Source organism: Dendrobates tinctorius, unplaced genomic scaffold (assembly GCF_039654945.1).
Source record: "Dendrobates tinctorius isolate UK_male_01 unplaced genomic scaffold, ASM3965494v1 ptg000063l, whole genome shotgun sequence".
NCBI classification, from domain to species: domain Eukaryota; kingdom Metazoa; phylum Chordata; class Amphibia; order Anura; family Dendrobatidae; genus Dendrobates; species Dendrobates tinctorius.
In genome coordinates this window covers 2,600,713-2,623,700 of record NW_027361731.1, presented here as the reverse complement: position 1 = coordinate 2,623,700, position 22,988 = coordinate 2,600,713, and the positions used below count along the sequence as shown (strand labels likewise).

General features: G+C 43.5%; 2 protein-coding genes across 3 annotated transcripts in view; both read right to left on the bottom strand.

Annotated features, from left to right (window-relative positions):
• Window positions 1-22,988, bottom strand: part of LOC141094139 (uncharacterized) — a 305,335-nt gene that overhangs the window by 270,217 nt on the left and 12,130 nt on the right. The gene's annotated exons all lie outside the window — the stretch shown is intronic.
• LOC141094154 (uncharacterized) overlaps window positions 8,363-22,988 on the bottom strand; it is a 28,932-nt gene continuing 14,306 nt past the window's right edge. Inside the window, exons 2-7 of one of the 2 annotated variants that reach the window (XM_073579906.1) lie at window positions 14,849-14,998; window positions 14,540-14,719; window positions 14,334-14,457; window positions 14,153-14,250; window positions 13,864-13,954; window positions 8,363-12,103 (exon numbers count right to left, since the gene is read on the bottom strand). In XM_073579906.1, coding sequence (XP_073436007.1) covers window positions 10,587-12,103; window positions 13,864-13,954; window positions 14,153-14,250; window positions 14,334-14,457; window positions 14,540-14,719; window positions 14,849-14,926 — 2,088 coding nt within the window. In that variant the 5' untranslated portion in view covers window positions 14,927-14,998 and the 3' untranslated portion in view covers window positions 8,363-10,586. Of the gene's footprint in view, window positions 12,104-13,863; window positions 13,955-14,152; window positions 14,251-14,333; window positions 14,458-14,539; window positions 14,720-14,848; window positions 15,117-22,988 lie in introns of those variants that run through there. The other variant, XM_073579907.1, reaches the window with a different exon arrangement.

Below are 22,988 nucleotides of genomic sequence, written 5' to 3'. Positions count from 1 at the left end.
GAAGGACCCTTTGGATTGTGGATCGTATAGGCCTATATCACTAGTAAATGTGGATTATAAAATTTTTACACAAATTTTAGCCAAAAGAGTAAATACCGTTATATTGGATCTTGTACACCCTGATCAGACGGGTTTTATGCCGGGTAAGAGCACTTCCACAAATATCAGACGTGTCCAGTCAGTGGCCCAATATAGTTCTCTGGTACCGGATAATGAATGGGCATTGGCATCACTAGATGCGGCCAAGGCCTTTGACTCACTTGAATGGCCTTTTCTCCGTGCATGTTTGCAGAGATATGGATTTGGCGAAAGATTCCAAAACTGGGTCAATGTCTTATACATGAAGCCCAAGGCCCGGGTCATCGTAAATAGCTCCATATCTGAATCATTTTCATTGCATAGGGGAACCCGTCAGGGGTGTCCTCTTTCCCCGGCCCTCTTTGCCCTCGCTATTGAGGCGCTGGCAATTCGTATAAGACTATCCCCTGATATCGCTGGTATAGAGATAGCGGGTCGGACGGATACCATAGGCTTATACGCTGATGATATGATGATATTTATGGACAAAGCAGAGGAAACCCTGACAAGAGTGATTACTACCATAAATAAATTTAGTAAATATTCTGGCCTTTACATAAATTGGGATAAATCTGCTTTGATGCCTCTTTCCCATGCTCCAGTGCCACGACTTGAGACTCTCTCCCTGCTGCCCATCGTGACTAGTTTCAAATATTTGGGGGTTCATATCTCTAAGGGCAGTAAATTTGATCTACAACTCAATATACAACCACTGCTGGAGATGGTTAGGGGTAAATTTGCAATCTGGGGTAAGCTTCCATTGTCTGTAACCAGACGTATTAATTTAATTAAAATGATATTACTCCCCAAGCTTAACTACTTTCTTCAACATAGTGCGGTTGTGGTGCCCAAATCCTTTTTTGCTCATTTGAATTCCCAGATCACATCCTTTGTTTGGGGGAAAGCCAGGCCTAAACTAAAGTTGACCACTCTAGAGACCCAAGAGGGGAGGGGGGGCAGCATTACCTAATTTCTTTTTATATTATCTAGCTGGACAGGTCAAGGCCTTAAGCACATGGATGCCTGGAGGCCACCTCCCGAATTCTGAGAGTCATCTTCTTCATGATGCAGGGACTAGTTGCTCACTAGGTATTTTAGAAATGAGGAAAATAAATGTCCCGAGACTGCTGCCTCTGCTCCGTCTGGCACGATCAATATGGAGACAGATTAAGGGGGTGGTTGGATTTGGCGATGTTATAGCTGAAATGCCCCTGTGGAATAATGACTACCTCCTGGTGCTGCGTGAACATCCGTCTGCCGAGTTCTGGGTTCAGTACGGTGTCTCTACGATGGGTGATCTATACGATCATGGTACTTTAATATCCTTTGAGCAATTACAAGTCAATCGCGGTGTCCCGAGATCCCAGTTTTTCCGTTATCTACAACTAAGGTCAGCTTTTCAATCGCATATGAGAAATCTAGATATGAGTGATGCAATTTCGTCTCTGCCCTTGATAGGGATCCTCAAGTCACAGGGCCCTCAAGGACTCATCTCCTCTCTATATACATATATGTTGTCAGTGGGGACAGAATGTGCCATAGACTCCGTTAAGAAGAAATGGCAGAGGCTCATTCCTGATACACGGGATGAGGAATGGGAAGAAATTCTGGAGTCACCAATCTGGGTGTCTCCGTCTGCCAACAACAGGATGATACAATTGTACATTATTAATCAATCATATTTGACCCCAATTCGACTCTTTAAGATGGGTCGATATCCGTCATCAGAATGTTTGAGATGTCATTCAATGGATGCAGACTTTATTCATATGATCTGGTGCTGTCCTGTTGTTGTGCAATTCTGGAGAGGGGTGACGTCGTTATTAACATCCTTGGTACAAACGCCTGTTCCCCTCGAACCGCTGATATGTCTGTTTGGAGTGTGGGATGAGGAGACGTGGGGTCATTATGTTGGAATTTTTTTACGGGAGACACTGTTCATGGCACGAAAGATACTGGCACTTCGATGGATGGGGAATTCACCTCCTTCTCTTGGGTCCTGGATCACTCTCGTAAATTCGATTATCCCATATGAAAGGACACTGTATCAGAATAGAGGGTGCCCAGGTAAATTTAAAAAGATCTGGGAGAGATGGAACTCCTCTCACTTTACCTTGCAGAGCGGAGATGTCGCACAATAAACTGCTTGCTATATAGAAGTAGGCTGCAGAATAGTTAATGTTTTAGTAGATGTCGGTAGAGTTTAGAAGCCAGGCAGGTTCTATTACTGGTACAATAACATAACACCATTGTGATTCAATTGATATTATGTCTGCTTTATTTACATATAGTTGATGCACATATTATGCCTCATGTCTTCATGCTAGTTGTACATATCTATTTTGTACTAGGTTTAACATTTTGCACTGAATTGTATGTATTGTAAAACTGCTTATGGTTTAATAAACGAATTAAAAAAAAAAAAAATCTCTTAACAGTACGGTGATCACGCTTAAGTTTTTGGGAAATATCTAATGTTTTCATCCCTTGACCGAGGCATTGCACTATTTGATGCTTTTCGGCAGCAGAGAGATCCTTTTTCTTTCCCATGTTACTTGAAAACACTGGCCTGCTTAATTGTGTGGAACATCCAGTTTTCCTTTTATTGGGCTCACATGGCAAACTAATTATCACAGGTATCTGAGATTGATTTCAGTGATCCAAAGAACCCTGAGACACAATACCATTAATGGGTTTCATTAAAAAAAACAAAAAAAAATGCTATGACACTTAAAAACAATTTGCATAATAATTTGGAACAGTGTACAGCTCTATCCATCGGACTGATCAGGTTTTCTGGATTTCTTAATTTTCTTATGTAATAAATCACGCTGAGAAACAGATTTAACATGATTATGAGTTTCATTCAATACAGAAGTAGGATAACCTCTTTGTTTAAAAAGTGTCTTTAAATCGCTTATCTGTTCGTCAAAAACCGCTTCAATGTTACTAATTTTGCGTAATCGCAGCATCAGGCTATATGGTAAGCCTTTTGTAGTATGCACAGGGTGTGCACTCCTAAAATGCAACAACATGTTTGATGAGCTTGGTTTACAAAAAGACTGGGTGATGATTTTTCCTGCTTGGATTTTTATTCGAACGTCAAGAAATCAAGTTCATGACCACCAACGTTTGTGTTAGGGTTGGCGGATTGCACTAAATTAAATTATAAAGTGCAATCGCAACCTGGGGTCCACCGTGAAGAGATGTTAAACTGCTGCTAGTGTGAACAATGGCGGTGCTCGTACACACAGAGTTAACGCCACTCAGTGTGAACAAAAAGCAAAGTTCCAAGCTCTGTTACTCCACAGAGAGGAACAGTACAAATGAGTACTAAGTACAAAGTCCTGTTATCCGTCACAGGACAAAGCATGTGGACTGAACCCGCTCTGCAACAGGACCGTGTCCAAAGCACACGGTCACAAAACAGGCGCTGAGTATAAAACCCTAACTATCGATTGGACAAGCTCTGACAACTTGAGATACAAACCAAGCTCCTAATTGCCCCCACTGACGCTAGCTGTCTAACCAGTTCAGTGCTAGACTAAACGGACGAATAGCACACGCAGACAGTAGTATAGACTGCGTACGCCTCTGAGAGCCTTTCATACATTAGGCTCATGTGCAGTCGGACAGGACCTTGTCCGTGGACCAATCTGGAGCTGCCACATCACCACAGCAGCTGACGTCCAACCTCCAATAGGAAGATTCCACATCACGGACATGCTCAGTAAGGTGATCTCTGGACTTATACGCAGGTGCAGTCCTGCACTCTGGAGCCTGACTGACTCCCATAGAGTTAGCTGAAGAGCCAGCAGCAACCAAGTGTGTACTACGAGCCTCAGCAAGACGCTGGGTCTGATGTCTGTGCTGAGCAGCAATCTGAGTGGCTGGAGCCGAATGGGGAACTGCAGAGGCAGATAAGGCTTGGGATCTATACCGTGCAGCGGGAGGATCCCGACGCCAAACAGTTTGACGTGAATAGCTTATTTTCTATATTAATTTAAGTATAAAATGAATTCCTCAAATTGCTTTTTTATACCTGCCTGTATCAAAAATATATCATCCACATACAGTAACTAAAAATGTACGGATATATTTTAGATATGGGTTCAGGGAGTTTGTGATACATTTATCTTCAAACACTGCCAAAAATTAATTTGCAAAAACCCAAGCTACAGGTGTTCCCATCGCGGTTCCAACCTGTTGAAGGAACCATTTATCTATGAAGGTGAAAACGTTATGTGACAATACAAAATCCAACGCTTCGATGACAAAGGTAACAATCAGCACTTTTATCCGTGATTTCCAGAATGAAGCTAATAGCCTCCAAGCCAGCTTTATGTGGGATTCTGGTATACAAATTCACCACATCTAGATGCTAAATAGAAATCATCTTGCCACTCCACTTGTTCTAATACTTCCAAAAGGGAGCCAGAATCCTTTTAAATACGACGGCATTTGTTTTGGGGATAAAGGTTCAGTTAATGAACCTATGGCTGGAGTCACACTGCCGTATTTCTCGTGCGAGAATCGCATGGTAAAACTCACCCTGGCTGTCTGCTCTCCTGACCTGAGCTTGACATCTGCATAGCAATCCATCATGCTGTCATGCTCAGGTCAGGAGAGGTGCCGGCCAGGCCAGTCCGTGCTGTGCGATGCGATTATCGCATGAGAAATATGGATGCGCGACTCCAGCCTATCCCTGATATAATAGGGTGGCAGGGGGGGGCAAATAACGATTTATGAATTTTTGGTTTGCTGTACCAGTAAGGTTTTGCTGGAAATTCAGGAAAAAGTTTTTCTGCCTTGTTTTTAGTTAATAAGCCTTTTTGTACCTACTTTCTTAACAAGGATCTTAATTTTTCTTTATACTTTGAGGTAGAATCAGATTTTAAAGGTAGATAGGTGTTTTCATAACTCAAATTTCCAAGGGCATTTTTTACTTAATAATCCCTACTTAGTATACAAGATTTTCCCCTTTATCTGCTTTTCTAAATATAACATTGTCCCGTCTTTTCATTTCAGACAGAGGACGATGTTCTACAACACTCAAAATTTTTTGATGGTGTTTTATATATCAGAGCTTCTATGTCCTGAATGTAGATCCTGGAATAAATCAATTGCATTACCTGGAGAGACAAGTGGCATATATGTGGAAGGAACACCCTTCGTAAAAGGTGGATATTCTACCAAACAGTCATCATCATTCACCATATTTGAACTTACTGGATTATTTAAGTGAAATATCATCATGCAAACTAGATTTCACAAAACAATCACTGACCTCAGGGAGACCAGTCAAAGAAAACACTGCGGCAGCCGGCAAAGGCGCTCAACCAGCGCATTTGGCGGCTGCCGCAGCGTTTCCTTTGACTGGTCTCCCTGAGGTCAGTAATTGTTTCGTGATGTTGGTCTACTAGGCATTGCTCCCACCGAGCCAGAATCCTACTCCACATTGATGAGGGGCAACACCTGTGGATGGATACCTTGCCTTGGTATTTCCCTTGTCATATCTGTAAACTCGTAAAGAGCTGGATATTGACTTAAAGGGCCACTTAATATGGTGGTAATGGTGGTTTCTGAAAGGAGCCACCTCTTGGCTGGTTCCTTCCCTGGAGGAAGATCTGGCTAGTCCCGTGTTTGAGACTCTTAAATAAGGCTCCACGGACTTTATTTGCAAACTAGATTTATTTAGCATGTCCGCAGTGAAGCCCAAAGGGCCCAGAATGCTAGGAATTTCTCCTGGTAACTTAATTTGTGAAATATCAGATTTTTTCTCAGCATAGATTTTCGTAAGATGCATTTTCCTAATAGTTTTGAATAAATCAATCTTGAAATCGGTCAAATCAAAACATTCAAGAAGACTAAAATTTAAACCTTTTCTCAACACACTTAAATGATAAGCAGAAAGTTGTTAGTCTGTTAAATTGATAATTTCATTGTTACACGAAGAGTCTATTTCTTCCACGACACCTGTTTCCTTTTGATCTCTTTGTCTGCGGTTTTCCCTCCTCTTCTTGTACGTCTCCTAAAGGGTTGGAAATATGATAGGGTTTTTTTTCTAAAAAATCTTGTGCTATATTGGATTCTGAGTACATTGTCCAACCATCTCCATATGATTTTTTCTTAGCAGGCATCTGTGTATTACAATTTCTCTTGAAGTGGAAACGTTTCTTATTCCAATTAAAGATCTGTCCCCTGTCAAAATCATTTTTATCCCTCAAAAATTTTTCTTTCTTTATTTTATCTCGATTTGCAGCAGTGTTAATTTTTTATCCAGTTTTTAAAAGAAAAAGGAATGAGCTTGGATTTCAGATAAAAGTGTCTGCAACTCATGTTTTGCTTTTTCCAATTGATCACTTACCTCTAGCGATGAGGGAGTATACTCGCTGCTCGGGTGGCCTCCGAGTATTTTGGCGTGCTCGGAGATTTAGATTTCGTCGTCTCAGCTGCATGATTTGTGACTGCTAGACAGCTTGAATACATGTGTGCAATGCCTGCTTGTTAGGGAATTCCCACATATATTCAGCCTGTCTACAAGTCACAAATCATGCAGATAAGACGCCGAAAACTAAATCTCCGAGCACGCCAAAATACTTGGAGGACACCCGAGCAACGAGTATACTCGCTCATCACTACTTACCTCTCTATATTCTTGTTCATTGCAAGACAAAACAAGATGCAAAAGATTTTTTGAGCATTCCATATGGATAGAATCCCATTCTTTTTGAAAAATTTGATCATCTTGGAATTGTGAAATCTCCTTAAAGACATGTAGACCTCTTGGTACTCGTTCAAATTCAACATACGATTTAAGTGAATTACTAGTCCAAAATAGATGGATTTCGTTCCCTGAAAGTAGTTGTAATCTGGTTTCAAGGGTCTTTGTGCTCATTACTTGCAGTTCTTCTCTGCTGTTGCAAGCTGTAAAAAAACTCTCCCGCACCCTCTCGACCCGCTAAAAGACCATCTTTTGCTGAAATCTGCTCTCCTTTTTCAATGCTTTGGATGTCATCTACCTATATAGTGCAACAATGAAAACACTGTGCCTCACACAAATTACAAGAAAATAGCCTCTAAGCCACAGAGAAATATGAATAGTGACGCCAGTGTTAAAACATGTAATCCTTTATACAGAGGAGTTGAACCGGATTATAGAGCCTTCATCACCATCAATGTCCATGCAGCACTCGCCATGGAACCTTGAATGAAAAGTCCTTTATTTCGTGACGATCATCTTAGAAGGTGTTAGGAGTCAGATTTCTGCCCTGACTATGCAGGAATCTAGACCCTCACATTCTGCAGTCTCCTGCTCTTTGTCCACTGCAGAGGAGATTGCTTTGCAGCAACTCTCTCCAGAGGCCAAGTCCTTCATTCCGTTCTCTGAGCATGCTCCTGGGACGATCTCCCATTGGAGTTCAGGAGTCAGGTGCTCAGGTCCTGCTCCTGAATCCATTGGTTCTGCTCAGGGTTCTGGAGACTTCCGGAAGGTCCTGTTCGCTATAAAAAGTGCGCATGGCTGTTCCGCCATGCGCTAGTATAGTCTTACTTGCTGCTGTGTGTTTATTGATGGATGCATGATCTGGTGAATGACTCATTGGAAACCCCTACCCTCTGATAATACGCATGTGTGAGGGAATGTGCTTTAGCCAGTAATTGCGCCAGCGCGCCTTGCTCCACAGCAACACCTGCTAGCGCCTGTCACCGCGCCTGCGTTGTTAGCAGTGACTCTCTGCGGCATCTTCTTTGCCGCGCTGCAGTCTAGTAGTGCGTCCGCGGTTGCGACGCTTCGCACACAAGTACTACAGTAGGTCCTTCGGAGATAGTGCCTGTATATTTAACTACTCCGGTGACCAACTACCGTGCGTGTGCCGCTGAGTCTCTGTGTTGCTAACAGGCTCAGCGTTACTGTATTCATTATTGGTTATAGCAGCTCTGTGCCTACAACAGAGACTGCTTGTTGCACATGGGTGATATTGAACCCTGTGCACACTTCTGCCATAGTGCTCTGCTACCCTCTAGCAACGGTTCTACACCTACCGCACGGTGGACCCCGAGTGGCAAAGGCACTTTATTTATACTTTTTATTTAGTGCCTTCCACCACTCTTGACAGAAGGTAAGGTGCAGCAGTGGGCAGAGGCGTGCAGGGAGAGAGGAAAGAGGATGGCCGTTTCTCGTTACCACGCTTCAACGGATCCAGGTGAATGACTAATTAACAAGTGCTTCCTTTAAAAATGATGAACATGTGATGTAACCGTATACATGGCAGAGTAGGCAATCAAGCAAAAACAAAATAAAATTTATTTTTATATGTATAGCTTATTCTTTACTTCTCTGAACATAATTCACCATCAAGCTCAACCGTACCCAAAAGGCTCATGCAGCTTTTATCTACCCCCATTTCTTCAAGATGGTTGTACCATATTTGTAAATAAGCACCTGTAATTGTTGTCACTCCCACCGTATTGTAGATTGTAAGCTCGGAAGAGCAGGGTCGTCGTTAATTTTGCTTTGTTTGATTATCTTAAACTTGGTAACTGTTTTATATGAACTGCTGACTCAAAGCTTTGCAGAATGTGTTTGCGATATCTAAATAAAGGTTATTATTAGTAGACTGAAGATGGTGAAATTCAAGCTGTTAACTTCGCCATGTGTAGGAGTAAAGAATCTTTTACATGAGCACAACTGCACAAACGAGGGTTTGTTGCTGTGCTGACACAGGGTGGAGTAGGGTGAACATGACACGCTGCTGGACTGAGTCAGAGGTGGAGATGTTATGGTAGATTGAGAAACATGGGGTGTGCTTGGGATGTAAGATCGGTCAAAAACAGCAGGCATGTCCAATTCCATATCAGCTGACAAGTTCTCAGTCACCCCCAACTGTAGGGAGTAAACAAGTGGAGGTTCTTCGGCCATAAACCTGTGTGACAACACTTGCCACAGTGAGGGAGGAGGAAAAATCAGAAAATGTGGTTGATGGGGTGGACGGTGGTTGTCGAGACTCGCTAGTCTGCATTTTAGCACAGTGACATTCCCAGATTAACACATGTTGATCATGGATATGCCAGGCCATGCATGTATTACTGAAATTATTTCATTTTTTTACGCTACAAGGTTGTTTTTAAAAAAGTTGACAGATAACATGATTTTTTTGGATTTTTGAGGATCTCAAAAAAAGACCCAAAATAGCCAACTGCAGAACCAGGAACGCTGCTGTTCACTGCCAGAATTAGGCCTCAGGATGTATTGGCTGTCGTGCTTGCATAACTCTGCATCTCTGTAACCTCCTCATATTCCTCCTCCTCCTACTCTGCTGAGCTACTCAGCTGCTTGCCTCTGGGTTTACACCAAGTGTGATCTACTTCCCCATCATCATCCTCTCTGTTCTCCCACTCCGAGCCCTGAGAGTTATCCTCCTCCTCTTCCTGCCTTAACAGCACAGTACAGTCCGCAGGTGCCTCTATCTGAGTCTCGTCACAAATGGATCACCTTCACCCAGCGGGGTTAAAGTCTGTTGACGAGGGTTTGGCCTATGCTCGGAAAAAACTTTGTTCGGCCATGGATTAAAGTGACAAAAAAATTTGGCAATCGGTGCAGATGATTTCCTCCTTTTGACTCTGTGAATCTTTGGAGGACACTTCCTATGCCCATAGCATACAATGTGTGAAGAGATCTGCAGGGTCAGCCATCTGTGGTTCCCAGTCATTTGGGCGACTGGAGAGTTGTGATGTGGGGGAAAAAGGGTAATTGGGGTGCCACCACTGAGGACTGTACTTTGTGTGATTGTTAAGGTGGAGGAAGATGAGCAGACGCCACTTGATTCAGTGCTTGCAATCTACTGGAGCACATGTTCTTTCTGTCCCTCATCTACAAAGTGTACCATTGTACGGTTGCCAAAGAAAGGGAGTGGAGTTGTCCGTCCCGTAACAGAAGTTGTAAAAATGCCGTGCAAATTCTGACTGCAGCAAAACAAACCAACTTTTCATCCCTCATATCATACCTGTCTCACAACCCTAAACAGTTGTTCAGTACTTTCAATTCTTTCCTGCGTCCACCAGTTCCCTCTCTCTCTCTCTTCTCATCTGAATACTTTGCCTCAACATTGTCCCAACCTTCAAACAAATAGAACATTAAGAAAAAGCCAGAGAGCAGCCGCAGCCCTGCCTTACTGTTGATGTTTGATTCTTACAAAGGCGGGGACCGTGATACTGGCACTAATTGGGTGTAAGGCTTGTGTGATATAACAACCTCAAATGAGCACTGGGAAACCAAGTGCCAATGTTACTGGAACGGACCTACTGCGGGAGGTGAGTATGAGTGTTTTTATTTTATCAAGGCCAAACATGAGAAATGACAAGGGGTTGTTCTTGTGTACAATCCATTTAAGAAGATGGAATTTCGGTTAAAAACTTTCCAACATTGTAAACATGAAAAAAAGCTTCTCTCCAGTGTGACTTCTTTGATGCTTATTTAAAGTTGATTTCTGTGTATAACAGTTCCCCCATTAAGAACATGAAAAAAAGCTTCCCCTTGTGTGAATTCTTTGGTGACAAAGAAGATATGATTTCTTCACAAAACATTTACCACATTCTATACATGAAAAAGGCTTTTCCTTTGTGCAAGTTCTCTGATGTGCGATAAGATTTGATTTATCTGTAAAACATTTCCCACATTCTGAACATGAAAAAGGCTTTTCCCCTGTGTGAGTTCTGTGGTGGGTAACCAAACTTGATTTAAGGTTAAACCATTTCCCACATTCTGAACATGAAAAAGGCTTCTCCCCTGTGTGAGTTCTCTGATGTGCATTAAGATTTGATTTATCTGTATAACATTTCCCACATTCTGAACATGAAAAAGGCTTCTCCCCTGTGTGAGTTCTGTGGTGGGTAATCAAAGATGATTTGTGTCTAAAACATTTCCCACATTCTGAACATGAAAAAGGCTTCTCCCCTGTGTGAATTCTCTGGTGCTGAATCAAATCTGATTTGTGTCTAAAACACTTCCCACATTCTGAACATGAAAAAGGCTGCTTCCCTGTGTGAGTTCTGTAGTGGGTAACCAAAGATGATTTCTGGTTAAAACATTTCCCACATTCTGAACATGAAAAAGGCTTCTCCCCTGTGTGGGTTCTCTGGTGTCTATGAAGAAGCAATTTCCAGGTAAAACATTTCCCACATTCTGAACAGGAAAAAGGCTTCTCCCCAGTGTGAGTTCTCAGATGTATATCAAGTTGCGCTTTCCGTATAAAACATTTCCCACATTCTGAACAGGAAAAAGGCTGCTTCTGTGTGTGAGTTCCCTGATGTGTGATAAGATTTGATTTATCTGTATAACATTTCCCACATTCTGAACATGAAAAAGGCTTCTCCCCTGTGTGAGTTCTGTGGTGGGTAACCAAAGTTGATTTCTGGTTAAAACATTTCCCACATTCTGAACATGAAAAAGGTTTCTCTCCAGTGTGAATTCTCTGGTGCTGAATCAAATATGATTTCTGGTTAAAACATTTCCCACATTCTGAACATGAAAAAGGCTGCATCCCTGTGTGAGTTCTCTGGTGTCTATGAAGAAGCAATTTCCAGGTAAAACATTTCCCACATTCTGAACAGGAAAAAGGCTTCTCCCCTGTGTGAGTTCTCTGGTGTCTAACAAGATCTGATTTCTTGTTAAAAAACTTCCCACACTTGAAACAAGAAAATCTATTCTCCACTTCGTGAATTTTTTGATGTTTAAGAAAAGACTTTTTGAGGGGAAAACTATATTCTGAACATGTAAATGGCTTTTTTGCTTTAGGAGCAATTGTTTTTTTAAAGCTTATTTCGGGACTTTGAATTTCCTTAGTATTCTGTAATGAATCAGAAGACGAGACCTGTGTCAGAGGATCAGATGACAGATCTTTGCTGTAAAGGGATGATAAATTTGGAGTAATGGCATTGGCTTTAGTTGTATCCTGTGGGATCTCAAGATCATCTGATTTAAAAATTGAAGATGTCAGCTGTCCCTCTGATCTCCTGGTACAGTCATCTGCCAAGAATAAAACCAATTATTATATTTGAATAAAATATCCATGAATTTTATATTTTTGAACATTGCTACGTAAACTGTTGATAAAAATGGTAAGTTATGTAAAAATATTGAATTATTCACCCAAACAGTGACAGTTCAAAGTCTAACAAAAAACCTTATAGGATGAACCGTGGTGTTCAACTGTTTGTTCATTCTGCCTCCCAAATATGGAATAAAAAGCTAACGTCTAGTCATCTCACAAAAGACGTCCCCACTCAGGTCTATCATCTGTCAGTGGAAAAACAGAGGTTTCAAAGGCCCTTGAAAAGCAACATGACTTCCATAAACCAATCCAGCAAATATGCGCTCTCTCAAAGTCAAATCTCCCCCTCATTTCTGAGCCTTGCAGTGTGCCCAAACCACATTTAGGATTTCTATATTTGGTATTACTATAGTGAAAAGAACTCACTTAATTTATGGTGTGTGTGTCTCCTGGAGCACAATATGGGCACTATGGGGTAGGTAATAAAATGGTGGGCTTCTGCAAATGGTGTGTTCCATCGTTTCTGGGATCTCCTCCTACGACGTATGCTTCTGTCAGCAGGCGAAACCCTATTCATTCTGCAGGCAGAGCTGCTAATGGAGATGATGTCAGAACCAGACGCTCTCGGCGGTGTGGGCTCTGCCAGCCACTAAGATTAGGGTGCCTGGGACCAGTAGTACCATCCAGTATGGCAGTATGGGTGTGTATGCTGTCCAGCTGCAGTAATCTACTCCCTATTTCAACCAATTGGAAAGCACCACACCCTACAAAAGCTTGAAGGTAATTGCAGGAAGCTGCCAGATACAGCGTTGTTCTCCTCTCGTTCAGTCCTCTGTGCTCAGCTCCCAGCTTGTGTATTTGTTTCCTGTTGTGACCCCGGCCTATTTACTAACTACTCGTGTCTTCTGATTCTGTACTTTCTCTGCCCTCCTGGTTCTCACCCGACTACCTGACTATTCTATTTTGTACTTTCTCTGTCCTCCTGATATTGACCCGGCTACATGACTATTCATCTTGCCATCTCACATCACAGAAAAGCAGGTAACACAGTGGCCAAAGACTAGTGAAATCTGTGTCCAGATCGTGTAGAGGTGTTAAAGGGTGATGAGCAAGACAATCACGGTGATCTGGAAAATGGAGTAGATATTTCCAAGCTTGTTTGTGGTAGCCATCTTTTGAGCTGCCAGGTGACCATGCACAGTGCCCCCAATATATTGCACATGTTGTTGGAATAGTTTGCAGACACAATCAAATAGCTAAATGGCGCTCCTTCCCTACTTAACCCTGCCTTGTGCCCATACAGTAGTGTACAACCATATATAGGGTGTTTTCAAATTCAAGAGAAGTTGGAAAATAATTTGTAAGGTCCATTTGTTTCCTATTATCCTTTGTGAAGAATTCCAAAGTTATCACTACAAAAAATGACACGTCAGATTTGAAAAATGGTACCCGATTAGGAACAGAAAACTGTCTGCGGGAAGAGGTTAAATCAGAGTATCTTAGGAACTAACTACTGTAGTCAAAAACTGTGACTATAGACAATAATACATCTTCTGAAATGATCAAACTCAATAGTTTTTATCCATAAAAAATGAGTAACTAGTGGAGAATGTTGGAGTCTAGCAGCAAAATAGTGATCACACGATTGTGATACGACTACAAGACCGATGAAGCAGCCACAGCCGGTGACTGAGAAGAATCTGTGACTTCTCTGCATTTAGTGGTTACTACTCACCTGGGTAGTCATATGTAGGAATCTCCTCTTTACACCGCTCATCACCCCTCACATATGTCTCTGTAGTATTAATATTGGTCAGATCTTCACCCTGAAGCAAATATTGTAAAAGTCACAGACAGATGGAGAAGTCACATCTATGATCAGCTCTAATCCTGCCATCTCCACCGTTCTCATTACACAAGTATAAAACATATAACACTGGTGGATAAAACAAGACTGAGCACAAGATCTTCACAGCCATCTACACATCACAGGGGAGATCTCATGATACCTTCTCTACATTTACCTGATGATCCTGACGAACATTGGGATCTTCTTGTTTACAGTTCTGTGGAAGAAGAGGATGGGGACATCTCTCTGGTGTTGTCCTCTTACTGAATAGATCTGGAGGAAACACATACAGGGACTGAATTCATTCTTTGAATACAGATAATTATAGGCCGTGTGAATTTAGTCCTGTCTATTACCTGGTGATGTGAGGGGCTGGGGAACCTCCATCACAACGTCATTGTACAGATCTTTGTGTCCTTCTAAATACTCCCACTCCTCCATGGAGAAATAAACAGCAACATCCTGACACCTTATAGGAACCTGACACATACAAGGATTCTGTCATCACCCCGATCCCTTCATGCGCTACTGTATAATGTCCCAGTATTCCCAGCAGTGTCACCTCTCCAGTCAGCAGCTCAATCATCTTGTAGTTTAGTTCTAGGATCTTCTGGTCATTGATGTTCTCATGTATCAGGGAGTGAGGTGGAAGTCCCGTGATTGGGCTCAGGGTTCGTCCCCATCCCTTAGAAACATGGGCCTGACTGCGTTCACTAGAGGTCTTCTTCACTACTGTGTAATCCTGGTTATGGAGAGACACATTAATAAATCTCACTACAGACATTTCCAGAGTCCTCACCTCTCCAGTTCTGTCCATCTGTTATTCCCATAGATTAGAATGATGTAATGTGACGTCATCAGAATCTCTCACCTCTCCAGTAAGCCGGAAGAGGATCTCTAGGGTGAGGTGTAATATCCTCTCCGCCATCCTGTCTCTGTCCATATCCATCCTTCAGGAGTAAATCAGGAAAATTCTCTTACGTAGAAGATCTTCACTTAGAGGATCCGATATTGTAGAGACCTGAATGAGAAGATGAGCCGATGTAACATCATAAAAATCCTGTGTAATAATACAATTACTGGAGATAATACGGGAAACATATGAGGAGATTTATTATTTTACAGTATTTAGTTTTCTTCTTTACATCTACTAATAAAACCTATATATTTAGGCCACAGACAACAAGCAGTTTCCTCCTCGGAGTCAGCAGCTGAATACGTTTCTCATAGACTCATCTTCCATAACGCTAATTCTCGTCTCATTTCCCGACACTGGAATCGGCATTAGCAATACTGCAGGAGATATTCATTACACGTGACAGGAGAAATAACTACTTCATGATGAGGACGACATCTTCATCTTCTACTACGGCTCTAGATACATATTTGGCCAGAGTCCGTCACTGACTCCATCCCCACCGGCCGTCTATATGAAGGTTTCCCGTCTTCCTCGCACTGTAATCTTCTATCACGTTAGATCTCATTCAGCGTATTAATCAAATGAGAGGGTCAAACGAGTAAATTCAACCATAAAAAGTATTCTATTAAAGGGACCCTGTCACCCCCCCCCCCGCTGGCGGTTTTAAGTAAAAGAGCCACCTTGTGCAGCACTAATGCTGCATTCTGTCAAGGTGGCTCTTTTTTATAGGGTACCTTGCACCGCAGAAATAGTCGTTTTTAAAATTGGTCAGACATACCTGATATTTGTCAGGGGGGCAGGTCTTTCCCCATCTGACAGAGACGCCTCACATACGTCAGTTATGTCTTCCTGCGTTGTGTCTCCTCCTCCAAATCTTTATTTTCAAATCCTGCGCTGGCTGTATGTACTATGTATTCTTGGTTACCGTCGCCCGTCCTCTGTCATGACATCCGCGGCCAGAGATCCGGCTCCGCAGTCGCTTATGGTTTATTCACACTGCGGGGCAGGAATCTCGGGCATGCGCAATAGTTATCTGCGCCCGAGATTCCCAGCCCCGCAGTGTGAATAAACCATAAGCGACTGTGGGGCCGGATCTCTGGCCGCCGACGTCACGACAGAGGATGGGCGACAGTAACCAAGAATACATAGTACATACAGCCGGCGCAGGCGCCAGGATTTGAAAATAAAGATTTGGCGGCGGAGACACAAGGCAGGAAGACATGACTGACGTATGTGAGGCGTCTCTGTCAGATGGGGAAAGACCTGCCCCCCTGACGAACATCAGGTATGTCTGACCAATTATAAAAACCAATTATTTCTGCGGTGCAAGGTACCCTAAATAAAAGAGCCACCTTGACAGAATGCAGCATTAGTGCTGCACAAGGTGGCTCTTTTACTTAAAAACGCCTGGAGGGGGTGACAGGATCCTCTTAAATAAATATTAAAAGAAAGATGATTAAACAGAGCAACACTACCAAAAGCAGGACATTTCTAGGGTAATAACAGCGGTATAGCCTAAAAAGTATACAATAGTTGCTCACTAAATTAAATATCAAGTGAGTGCATAAAAAAAGAAAAGAAAATTATATCATTTATATAAATAGAGAGAACAAAAAAAAAAAATCATGTTCCTCAAGGGTTAATACCCATGCAGCTATAAATACAAAGCAGCAATGTGAAAGCAAAAGTGCGAGCACAACTTAAAAAAATATAAAACCTACAAGAGAAAAAAAAATTACCAAAAACCCTGCTATATCTAAGTAAATAAAAAGTAAAAAGTGCATTTAAATAACAGAGTTTTTAGTAATACTTTTTTTTTTTTTTTTATCAAAAAGAGCATAAATGCCATCCCACCACGAAAAGGTGACTTTGATCGGGACAGTCATACACTGTCTAATATTAAAAAACTTACCATGTGTCAAAAGTGACTTCAGTGTGTGAATAAAGGCAGACAAAAGGACTGGACCCCACCAGTGGAAAACCAGTCTGGGGAAGCCTTATATACAATTTCCAGTTCAGGAGAGGGAGGCCACACACATTAAAAAATTTAGAATATTATTGCACATTTGAAAATAGTGAGAACAGAAGTAAGATTCATCAGGGGTTAACACCCATACAAGAGCAAAGCAGCAGCATGGGGGCAGAAGTGATGACACCGACGTAATCAATGAGGTCTTATTATGAGTTCGGTGAATGTCCTCCTCCCCCAAGTACTCAATAGTATGGGGCGGCTTAGTTACTACGATACTTTCGTATCTGCAATGTACAAAGGTCTATTAGGCCGGGCCAGAGGCAGCGTCCAATAAGTTACCTTTTAATGCTTCATATATATTAGACACGAAATCATTGATTTCGGGGGGTTTGGGCGACTATATAATGTATTTGGGGGCCTCCCGACAGATGATGTCAGGGCAGAGAAGGATCTGGCATCCTGAATTTCAGAGGATAATCCGTTTGTTCTTCCTGTAGATAATCCTCCTCTAGAGCAGTGGTCCCCAACCTTTTTTGCACCAGGGACCGGTTTCAAGCAAGACCATTCTTCCATGGCCCGGCAGGGCGGGGATGGAGGTGTGGCAGGGGCGGGGCTTTGGTCATAAGGGGGCAGGGCTATGGACACGGTTGTAGTGTAGCAGTGCATACTTATAATTAAATAACATTTATAATGTGACTCAACTCACCATAGGTTTTGAATGAGTGCTCCATCACCCCCTTCTCCCCATCATTGCCTTCACCCCATCACTCCCTTCTCCCCATCATTGCATTCACCCCATCACTGCCGTCTCCCCATCATTGCCTTCACCCCATCACTGCTGTCTCTCCATTATTGCCTTCACCCCATCACTCCCTTCTCCCCATCATTGCCTTCACCCCATCACTCCCTTCTCCCCATCACTGCTGTCTCTCCATTTTTGCCTTCACCCCATCACTCCCTTCACCCCATCACTGCTGTATCTCCATTATTGCCTTCACCCCATCACTCCCTTCTCCCCATCATTGCCTTCACCCCATCACTCCCTTCTCCCCATCATTGCCTTCACCCCATCACTCCCTTCACCCCATCATTGCCTTCACCCCATCACTGCCATCTCTCCATCATTGCCTTCACCCCATCACTCCCATCATGGCCTTCTCCCATTACCCCCTCATGGCCTTCTCCTCATGTCCCCACCTCCTCCAGGGCCAGGCTACACAAACACAGACAAACACACACACACACACACACACACACACACATTATACATACACACAGACACCACCTCTCTCCTCTCACCTGTCCGCAGCATCGCCCGCGCTTCCTCGCTCTGACACAGCAGCGGCCGCGCTCCTCTCTGTGTCAGTCAGAGACAGGAAGCGCGGGCGGCGGGCAGGAAGCTGGACGGGTCCTTGCAGCTCCGCTCCTGCTATTCCCTCTTGCAGGCAGCGGATCTGCTTGGATCGCTCCCTGGCCGCCGCTACACACGCCGCTAAGAACTGCTGCGCACCGCCCCAGCCCCCGCTACGCCACTGACCGCCCCTGGCTCCCCTTGTGTCCGCGGACCGGCAAGGGCACTGCAGCGGCCCGGTGCTGGGCCGCAGACCGGCGGTTGGGGACCCCTGCTCTAGAGGAGTCTGGAGGCGACTCTCATACAGACCACAGGAAAGCTGGAATATTTGTGTGTATGGGGGAGTCAGAAGAGATAGCCTTCTGCCAAATGATCGTTCAGACAACACTAATCTCATGTGTGTGTGGCCGTTAGTATTACACTGACAGGCAGTGATGATACACGGCACTACAGTAGTACAGGGCATCACCGGAGCCATCAAAGGCTTGCATGTTGTATGATCGCACTGATCAGAGGGGTTTTAAAAAAGGCCTCCTGAACCAGGGACAAGTTCTGTACCATTTAAGAAGGCCTTCTGGCCTGAGCTAAAGACTTAGTCCTGATCTTTGTCTCCGCTATGCTTCCTGCCTGGAATCCAGATTCCCACTGTCATTATACAGTGGGTACGGAAAGTATTCAAACCCTTTTTAATTTTTCACATTTCATTTCAGCCATTTGGTAAATTCAAAAAAGTTCATCACCCCATCTTGACTAAAAAAAAACCTGAAATGTAGAATTTTTTGTAAATTTATTAAAAAAGAAAAACTGATATATCACATGGTCATAAGTATTCAGACCCTTTGCTCAGATACTCATATTTAAGTCACATGCTGTCCATTTCCTTGTTATTCTCCTTGAGATGGTTCTACTCCTTCATTGGAGTCCAGCTGTGTTTAATTAAACTGATAGGACTTGATTTCTAAAGGCGCACACCTGTCTATAAGACCTCACAGCTCACAGTGCATGTCAGACCAAATGAGAATCATAAGGTCAAAAGGAACTGGCCAAGGAGATCAGAGACAGAATTGAGGCAAGGCACAGATCTGGCCAAGGTTACAAAAGAATTTCTGCAGTACTCAAGGTTCCTAAGAGCACCATAATCCTTAAATGGAAGAAGTTTGGGACCACCAGAAGCCTTCCGAGACCTGGCCGTCCAGCCAAAGTGAGCAGTTGTGGTAGAAGAACCTTGGTGAGAGAGGTAAAGAAGAACCCTAAGAGTTCTGTGGCTGAGCTCCACAGATGCAGCAGGGAGATGGGAGAAAGTTCCAAAAAGTCAACTATCACTGCAGCCCTTCACCAGTCGGGCCTTTATGGCAGAGTGGCCTGATGGAAGCCTCTCCTCAGTGCAAGACATATCAAAGCCTGCATAGAGTTCGCTAAAAAAAATAGCACATGAAGGAATCCCAGACTATAAGAAATAAGATTCTGTGGTCTGATCAGAAGAAGATAGAACTTTTTGGTGATAATTCTAAGCAGTATGTGTGGAGAACCAGGCACTGCTCATCATATGCCCAATACAATTAACAGTGAAACATGGTGATGGCAGCATCATGCTATGGGGGTGATTTTCAGCTGCAGGGACAGGACGACTGATTGCAATGGAAGGAAACATGAATGCGGCCAAGTGCAGAGATATCCTGGATGAAAACCTCTTCCAGAGTGCTCTGGACCTCAGACTTGGCCGAAGATTCAAATTCCAACAAGACAATGACCCCAAGCACACAGCTAAAATAACAAAGGAGTGGCTTCAGAACAACTCTGTGACCATTCATGACTGGCCCAACCAGAGCCCTGACCAAAACCCAATTGATCGCCTCTGGAGAGACCTGAAAATGGCTGTCCACCAATGTTCACCATCCAACCTGATAGAACTGGAGAGGATCTGCAAGGAAGAATGACCAAAGGATTGCAGTCACTAGGGAGCACTGGTAATGCGGCCACAGGAGATAATTGTAGGGAATGAGTCCACTGCAGCTCCAGCCGAGTACCCCCAATGGAGGAAAAATGTAACATGTTATAGATGGACACGGTCAAACGGAGAGCTCAGGACACAATGTAGATGTATTCTAAAGAAAATATACATCTACATTGTGTCCTGAGCTGCAAGGAAGAATGGCAGAGGATCCCCAAATCTTGTTGCATCATTCCCAAGAAGACCCATGGCTGTACTAACTCAAAAGGGTGCTTCTACTCAATAAAGAGCAAAGGGTCTGAATACTTATGACCATGAAATATTTCAGTTTTTCTTTAATACATTTGCAACAAATTCTATATTTCTTTTTTTTTTCAGTCAAGATAAGGTGCAGAGTGTACATTAATGAGAAAAAAATGAACTTTTTTGAATTTACCAAATGGCTGCAATGAAACAGAGTGAAAAATTTTAAGAGGTCTGAATACTTTCCGCACCCACTGTATCTTTTGCTTTCCTTCAGAATGTACTATCTGATATCTCCATCCTTGCACACAACACCATATCAATTCAAGTCTGAAACCAGATAGACCAAAGTTCTGTATTTCTCATTTACTTATCACTAACATCACCAGGAAATTATCTTTTGTGCTCATGTAACACAGAATGATGGTTTCCACACAGCATGCTGGTCCCCACATAGAAAGATGTACCCTCCCAGAGTATTATGGCCACCACAGCCTTCTTCATCACATAAGGACCTCCACTCAGTGTGGAGGTCTGTTGTGAGTTCATTCTCTGGTCCACCAATGGTGAGTTCGCCTTCCAGACTACCTCTGGTGGTGACAGGAGGTGGTGAGGCTGATTTGGTCAGTGGAGATCTACCACCTGATGGTGATGATGACGATTGGACCTCAGGGATCTTAGATTGGATTTAAGACTGCCGATGCCCTAAGTCAGTGCTGGTGATTGCTTCAGGCTGCTCAGGTCTTTGTTTTCAGCTCTGTTCCAGCCTTCTCAAAGCTAAGGCTGAGTTCACACGTTGCATTTTTTTCGCGTTTCCGCGGCGGTTTTAACCGCGCGATTTTGCCGCGAAAACGCGAAAAATAAGCATCCCATGCATTCCTATGGGATTCCGTAATGCTGTGCTAGTGCTGCGGTTTTTACCGCGGCGGAATCGCTTCGTGGTAAAAACCGCAGCATGCTCATTAATTTGCGGAATCGCGGCGATCCCGCACCCATAGGAATGCATTGTTCCGCTTACTTCCCGCATGTGGCTGTGCATACCATGCGGAAAGTAAGCAGAACAATTGCGGATGGTACCCACGGTCCGGAGGAGAGGAGACTGTCCTCCGGGCTTTGGGTACCATATCCCTGTAAAAAATAGAATTTAAAATAAAAAATATTGTTATTCTCACCTTCCGGTGTCCCGCGCAGCCTTCCCGCTTCTCTTTACGCTCCGGTCCCAGTAGTCCTTTGCGAAAATGCTCGCGATGACGTCCGTTCTCGCGGTCATTCGCGAGACGTCATCGCGAATTACCGCGAGACGTCGCGATCCCGCGAGAACTGACGTCATCGCGGGCATTTTTGCAAAGGATTACTGGGAACGGATGCGCGGGACGTCGGAGGGTGAGAATAACACCATTTTTTTTTTTTTTTTTTACATTCTATCTTTTACTACTGATGCCGCATAGGCGGCCTCAGTAGTAAAAAGTTGGTCACACTCGTCAAACACTATGTTTGACGAGTGTGACCAACCTGTCAATCAGTTCTCCAAGCGATGCTACAGATCGCTTGGAAAACGCTAGCATTCTGCAAGCTAATTACGCTTGCAAAATGCTAGTTTTTCCGCGGGAATTTAAAATGCGATTTTCCCGCGGACTGGAATTCCGGAATTCTCGCGGTAATTTCCGCGAGAGTTCCGGTACGTGTGCACTTAGCCTAAGTGTTTTTGCTAATGTTCACACTTGATTTTGTTGGTCTATTCAGTTTTTTGTGTGTTCAGCCAGCCCTGGCTGGGCTGTGCTCAATTTCCTCTCTTATTTATCTGTATTTGCCAATTTGCTTTTTAGTCCCTTATTAGATTGGCCTCTTTTTGCTCTGTCTCAGAATATTTCAGAGTGCTGATATAGTGGGAGAAGTCTAGTGACTTCAGGGGTAATTTTGTTATCAGAAGTGTTGGACATTATTTTGTAGGGTTTTTTGGCAGATTGCAGACAGTGTCTTTCCTTTCCTGTTCTTTGTAGTTAGTTTGGCCCCATCGTTTGCTCAGCCTATTTTCCTGCCTGTGTTTGTGTTTTCATCTTGCTTCACCGTCAATACATGTGTGGGGGCTGTCTATTCCTTTGGGGTCTGCTCTGGGGCAGTTAGTTTTCCCTTTTCTTACTTTAGGTTTATGTAGACCTCCGGCGGTGACGAAGCGTATAGGAACATCGTAGGAACGCTCCACTGCTACTGTTAGTTGTGTGGTTAAGATCAGGGATCTGCAATCTGCACAGTTAACAACCTCTCTGGTTTTCTTGGACTTAGCTTTTTGTTGTTCCTCCTCGGTGACCCATTCATAACAGAGGCCCTTACAGTCCACCCCATCCCCCACTCTGTATAATGGCCCCCACCAGCTGCCCACACAGCCTTTCACTTAACATGATTTCCCCACAATTTCCGATATTAAAAAACAACAAAAGACAGGCACTTGTCTCAACCAACCCCGTTCCCAAAATGCGCTGCTCCGGCCTGTGCGGTGTGAGTATTGAGGCTCCACAGTACAGGTGTGATGTAGCGATGTCATTGTGCCTGTAGTGTACAGAGTCTCAGACCAGGC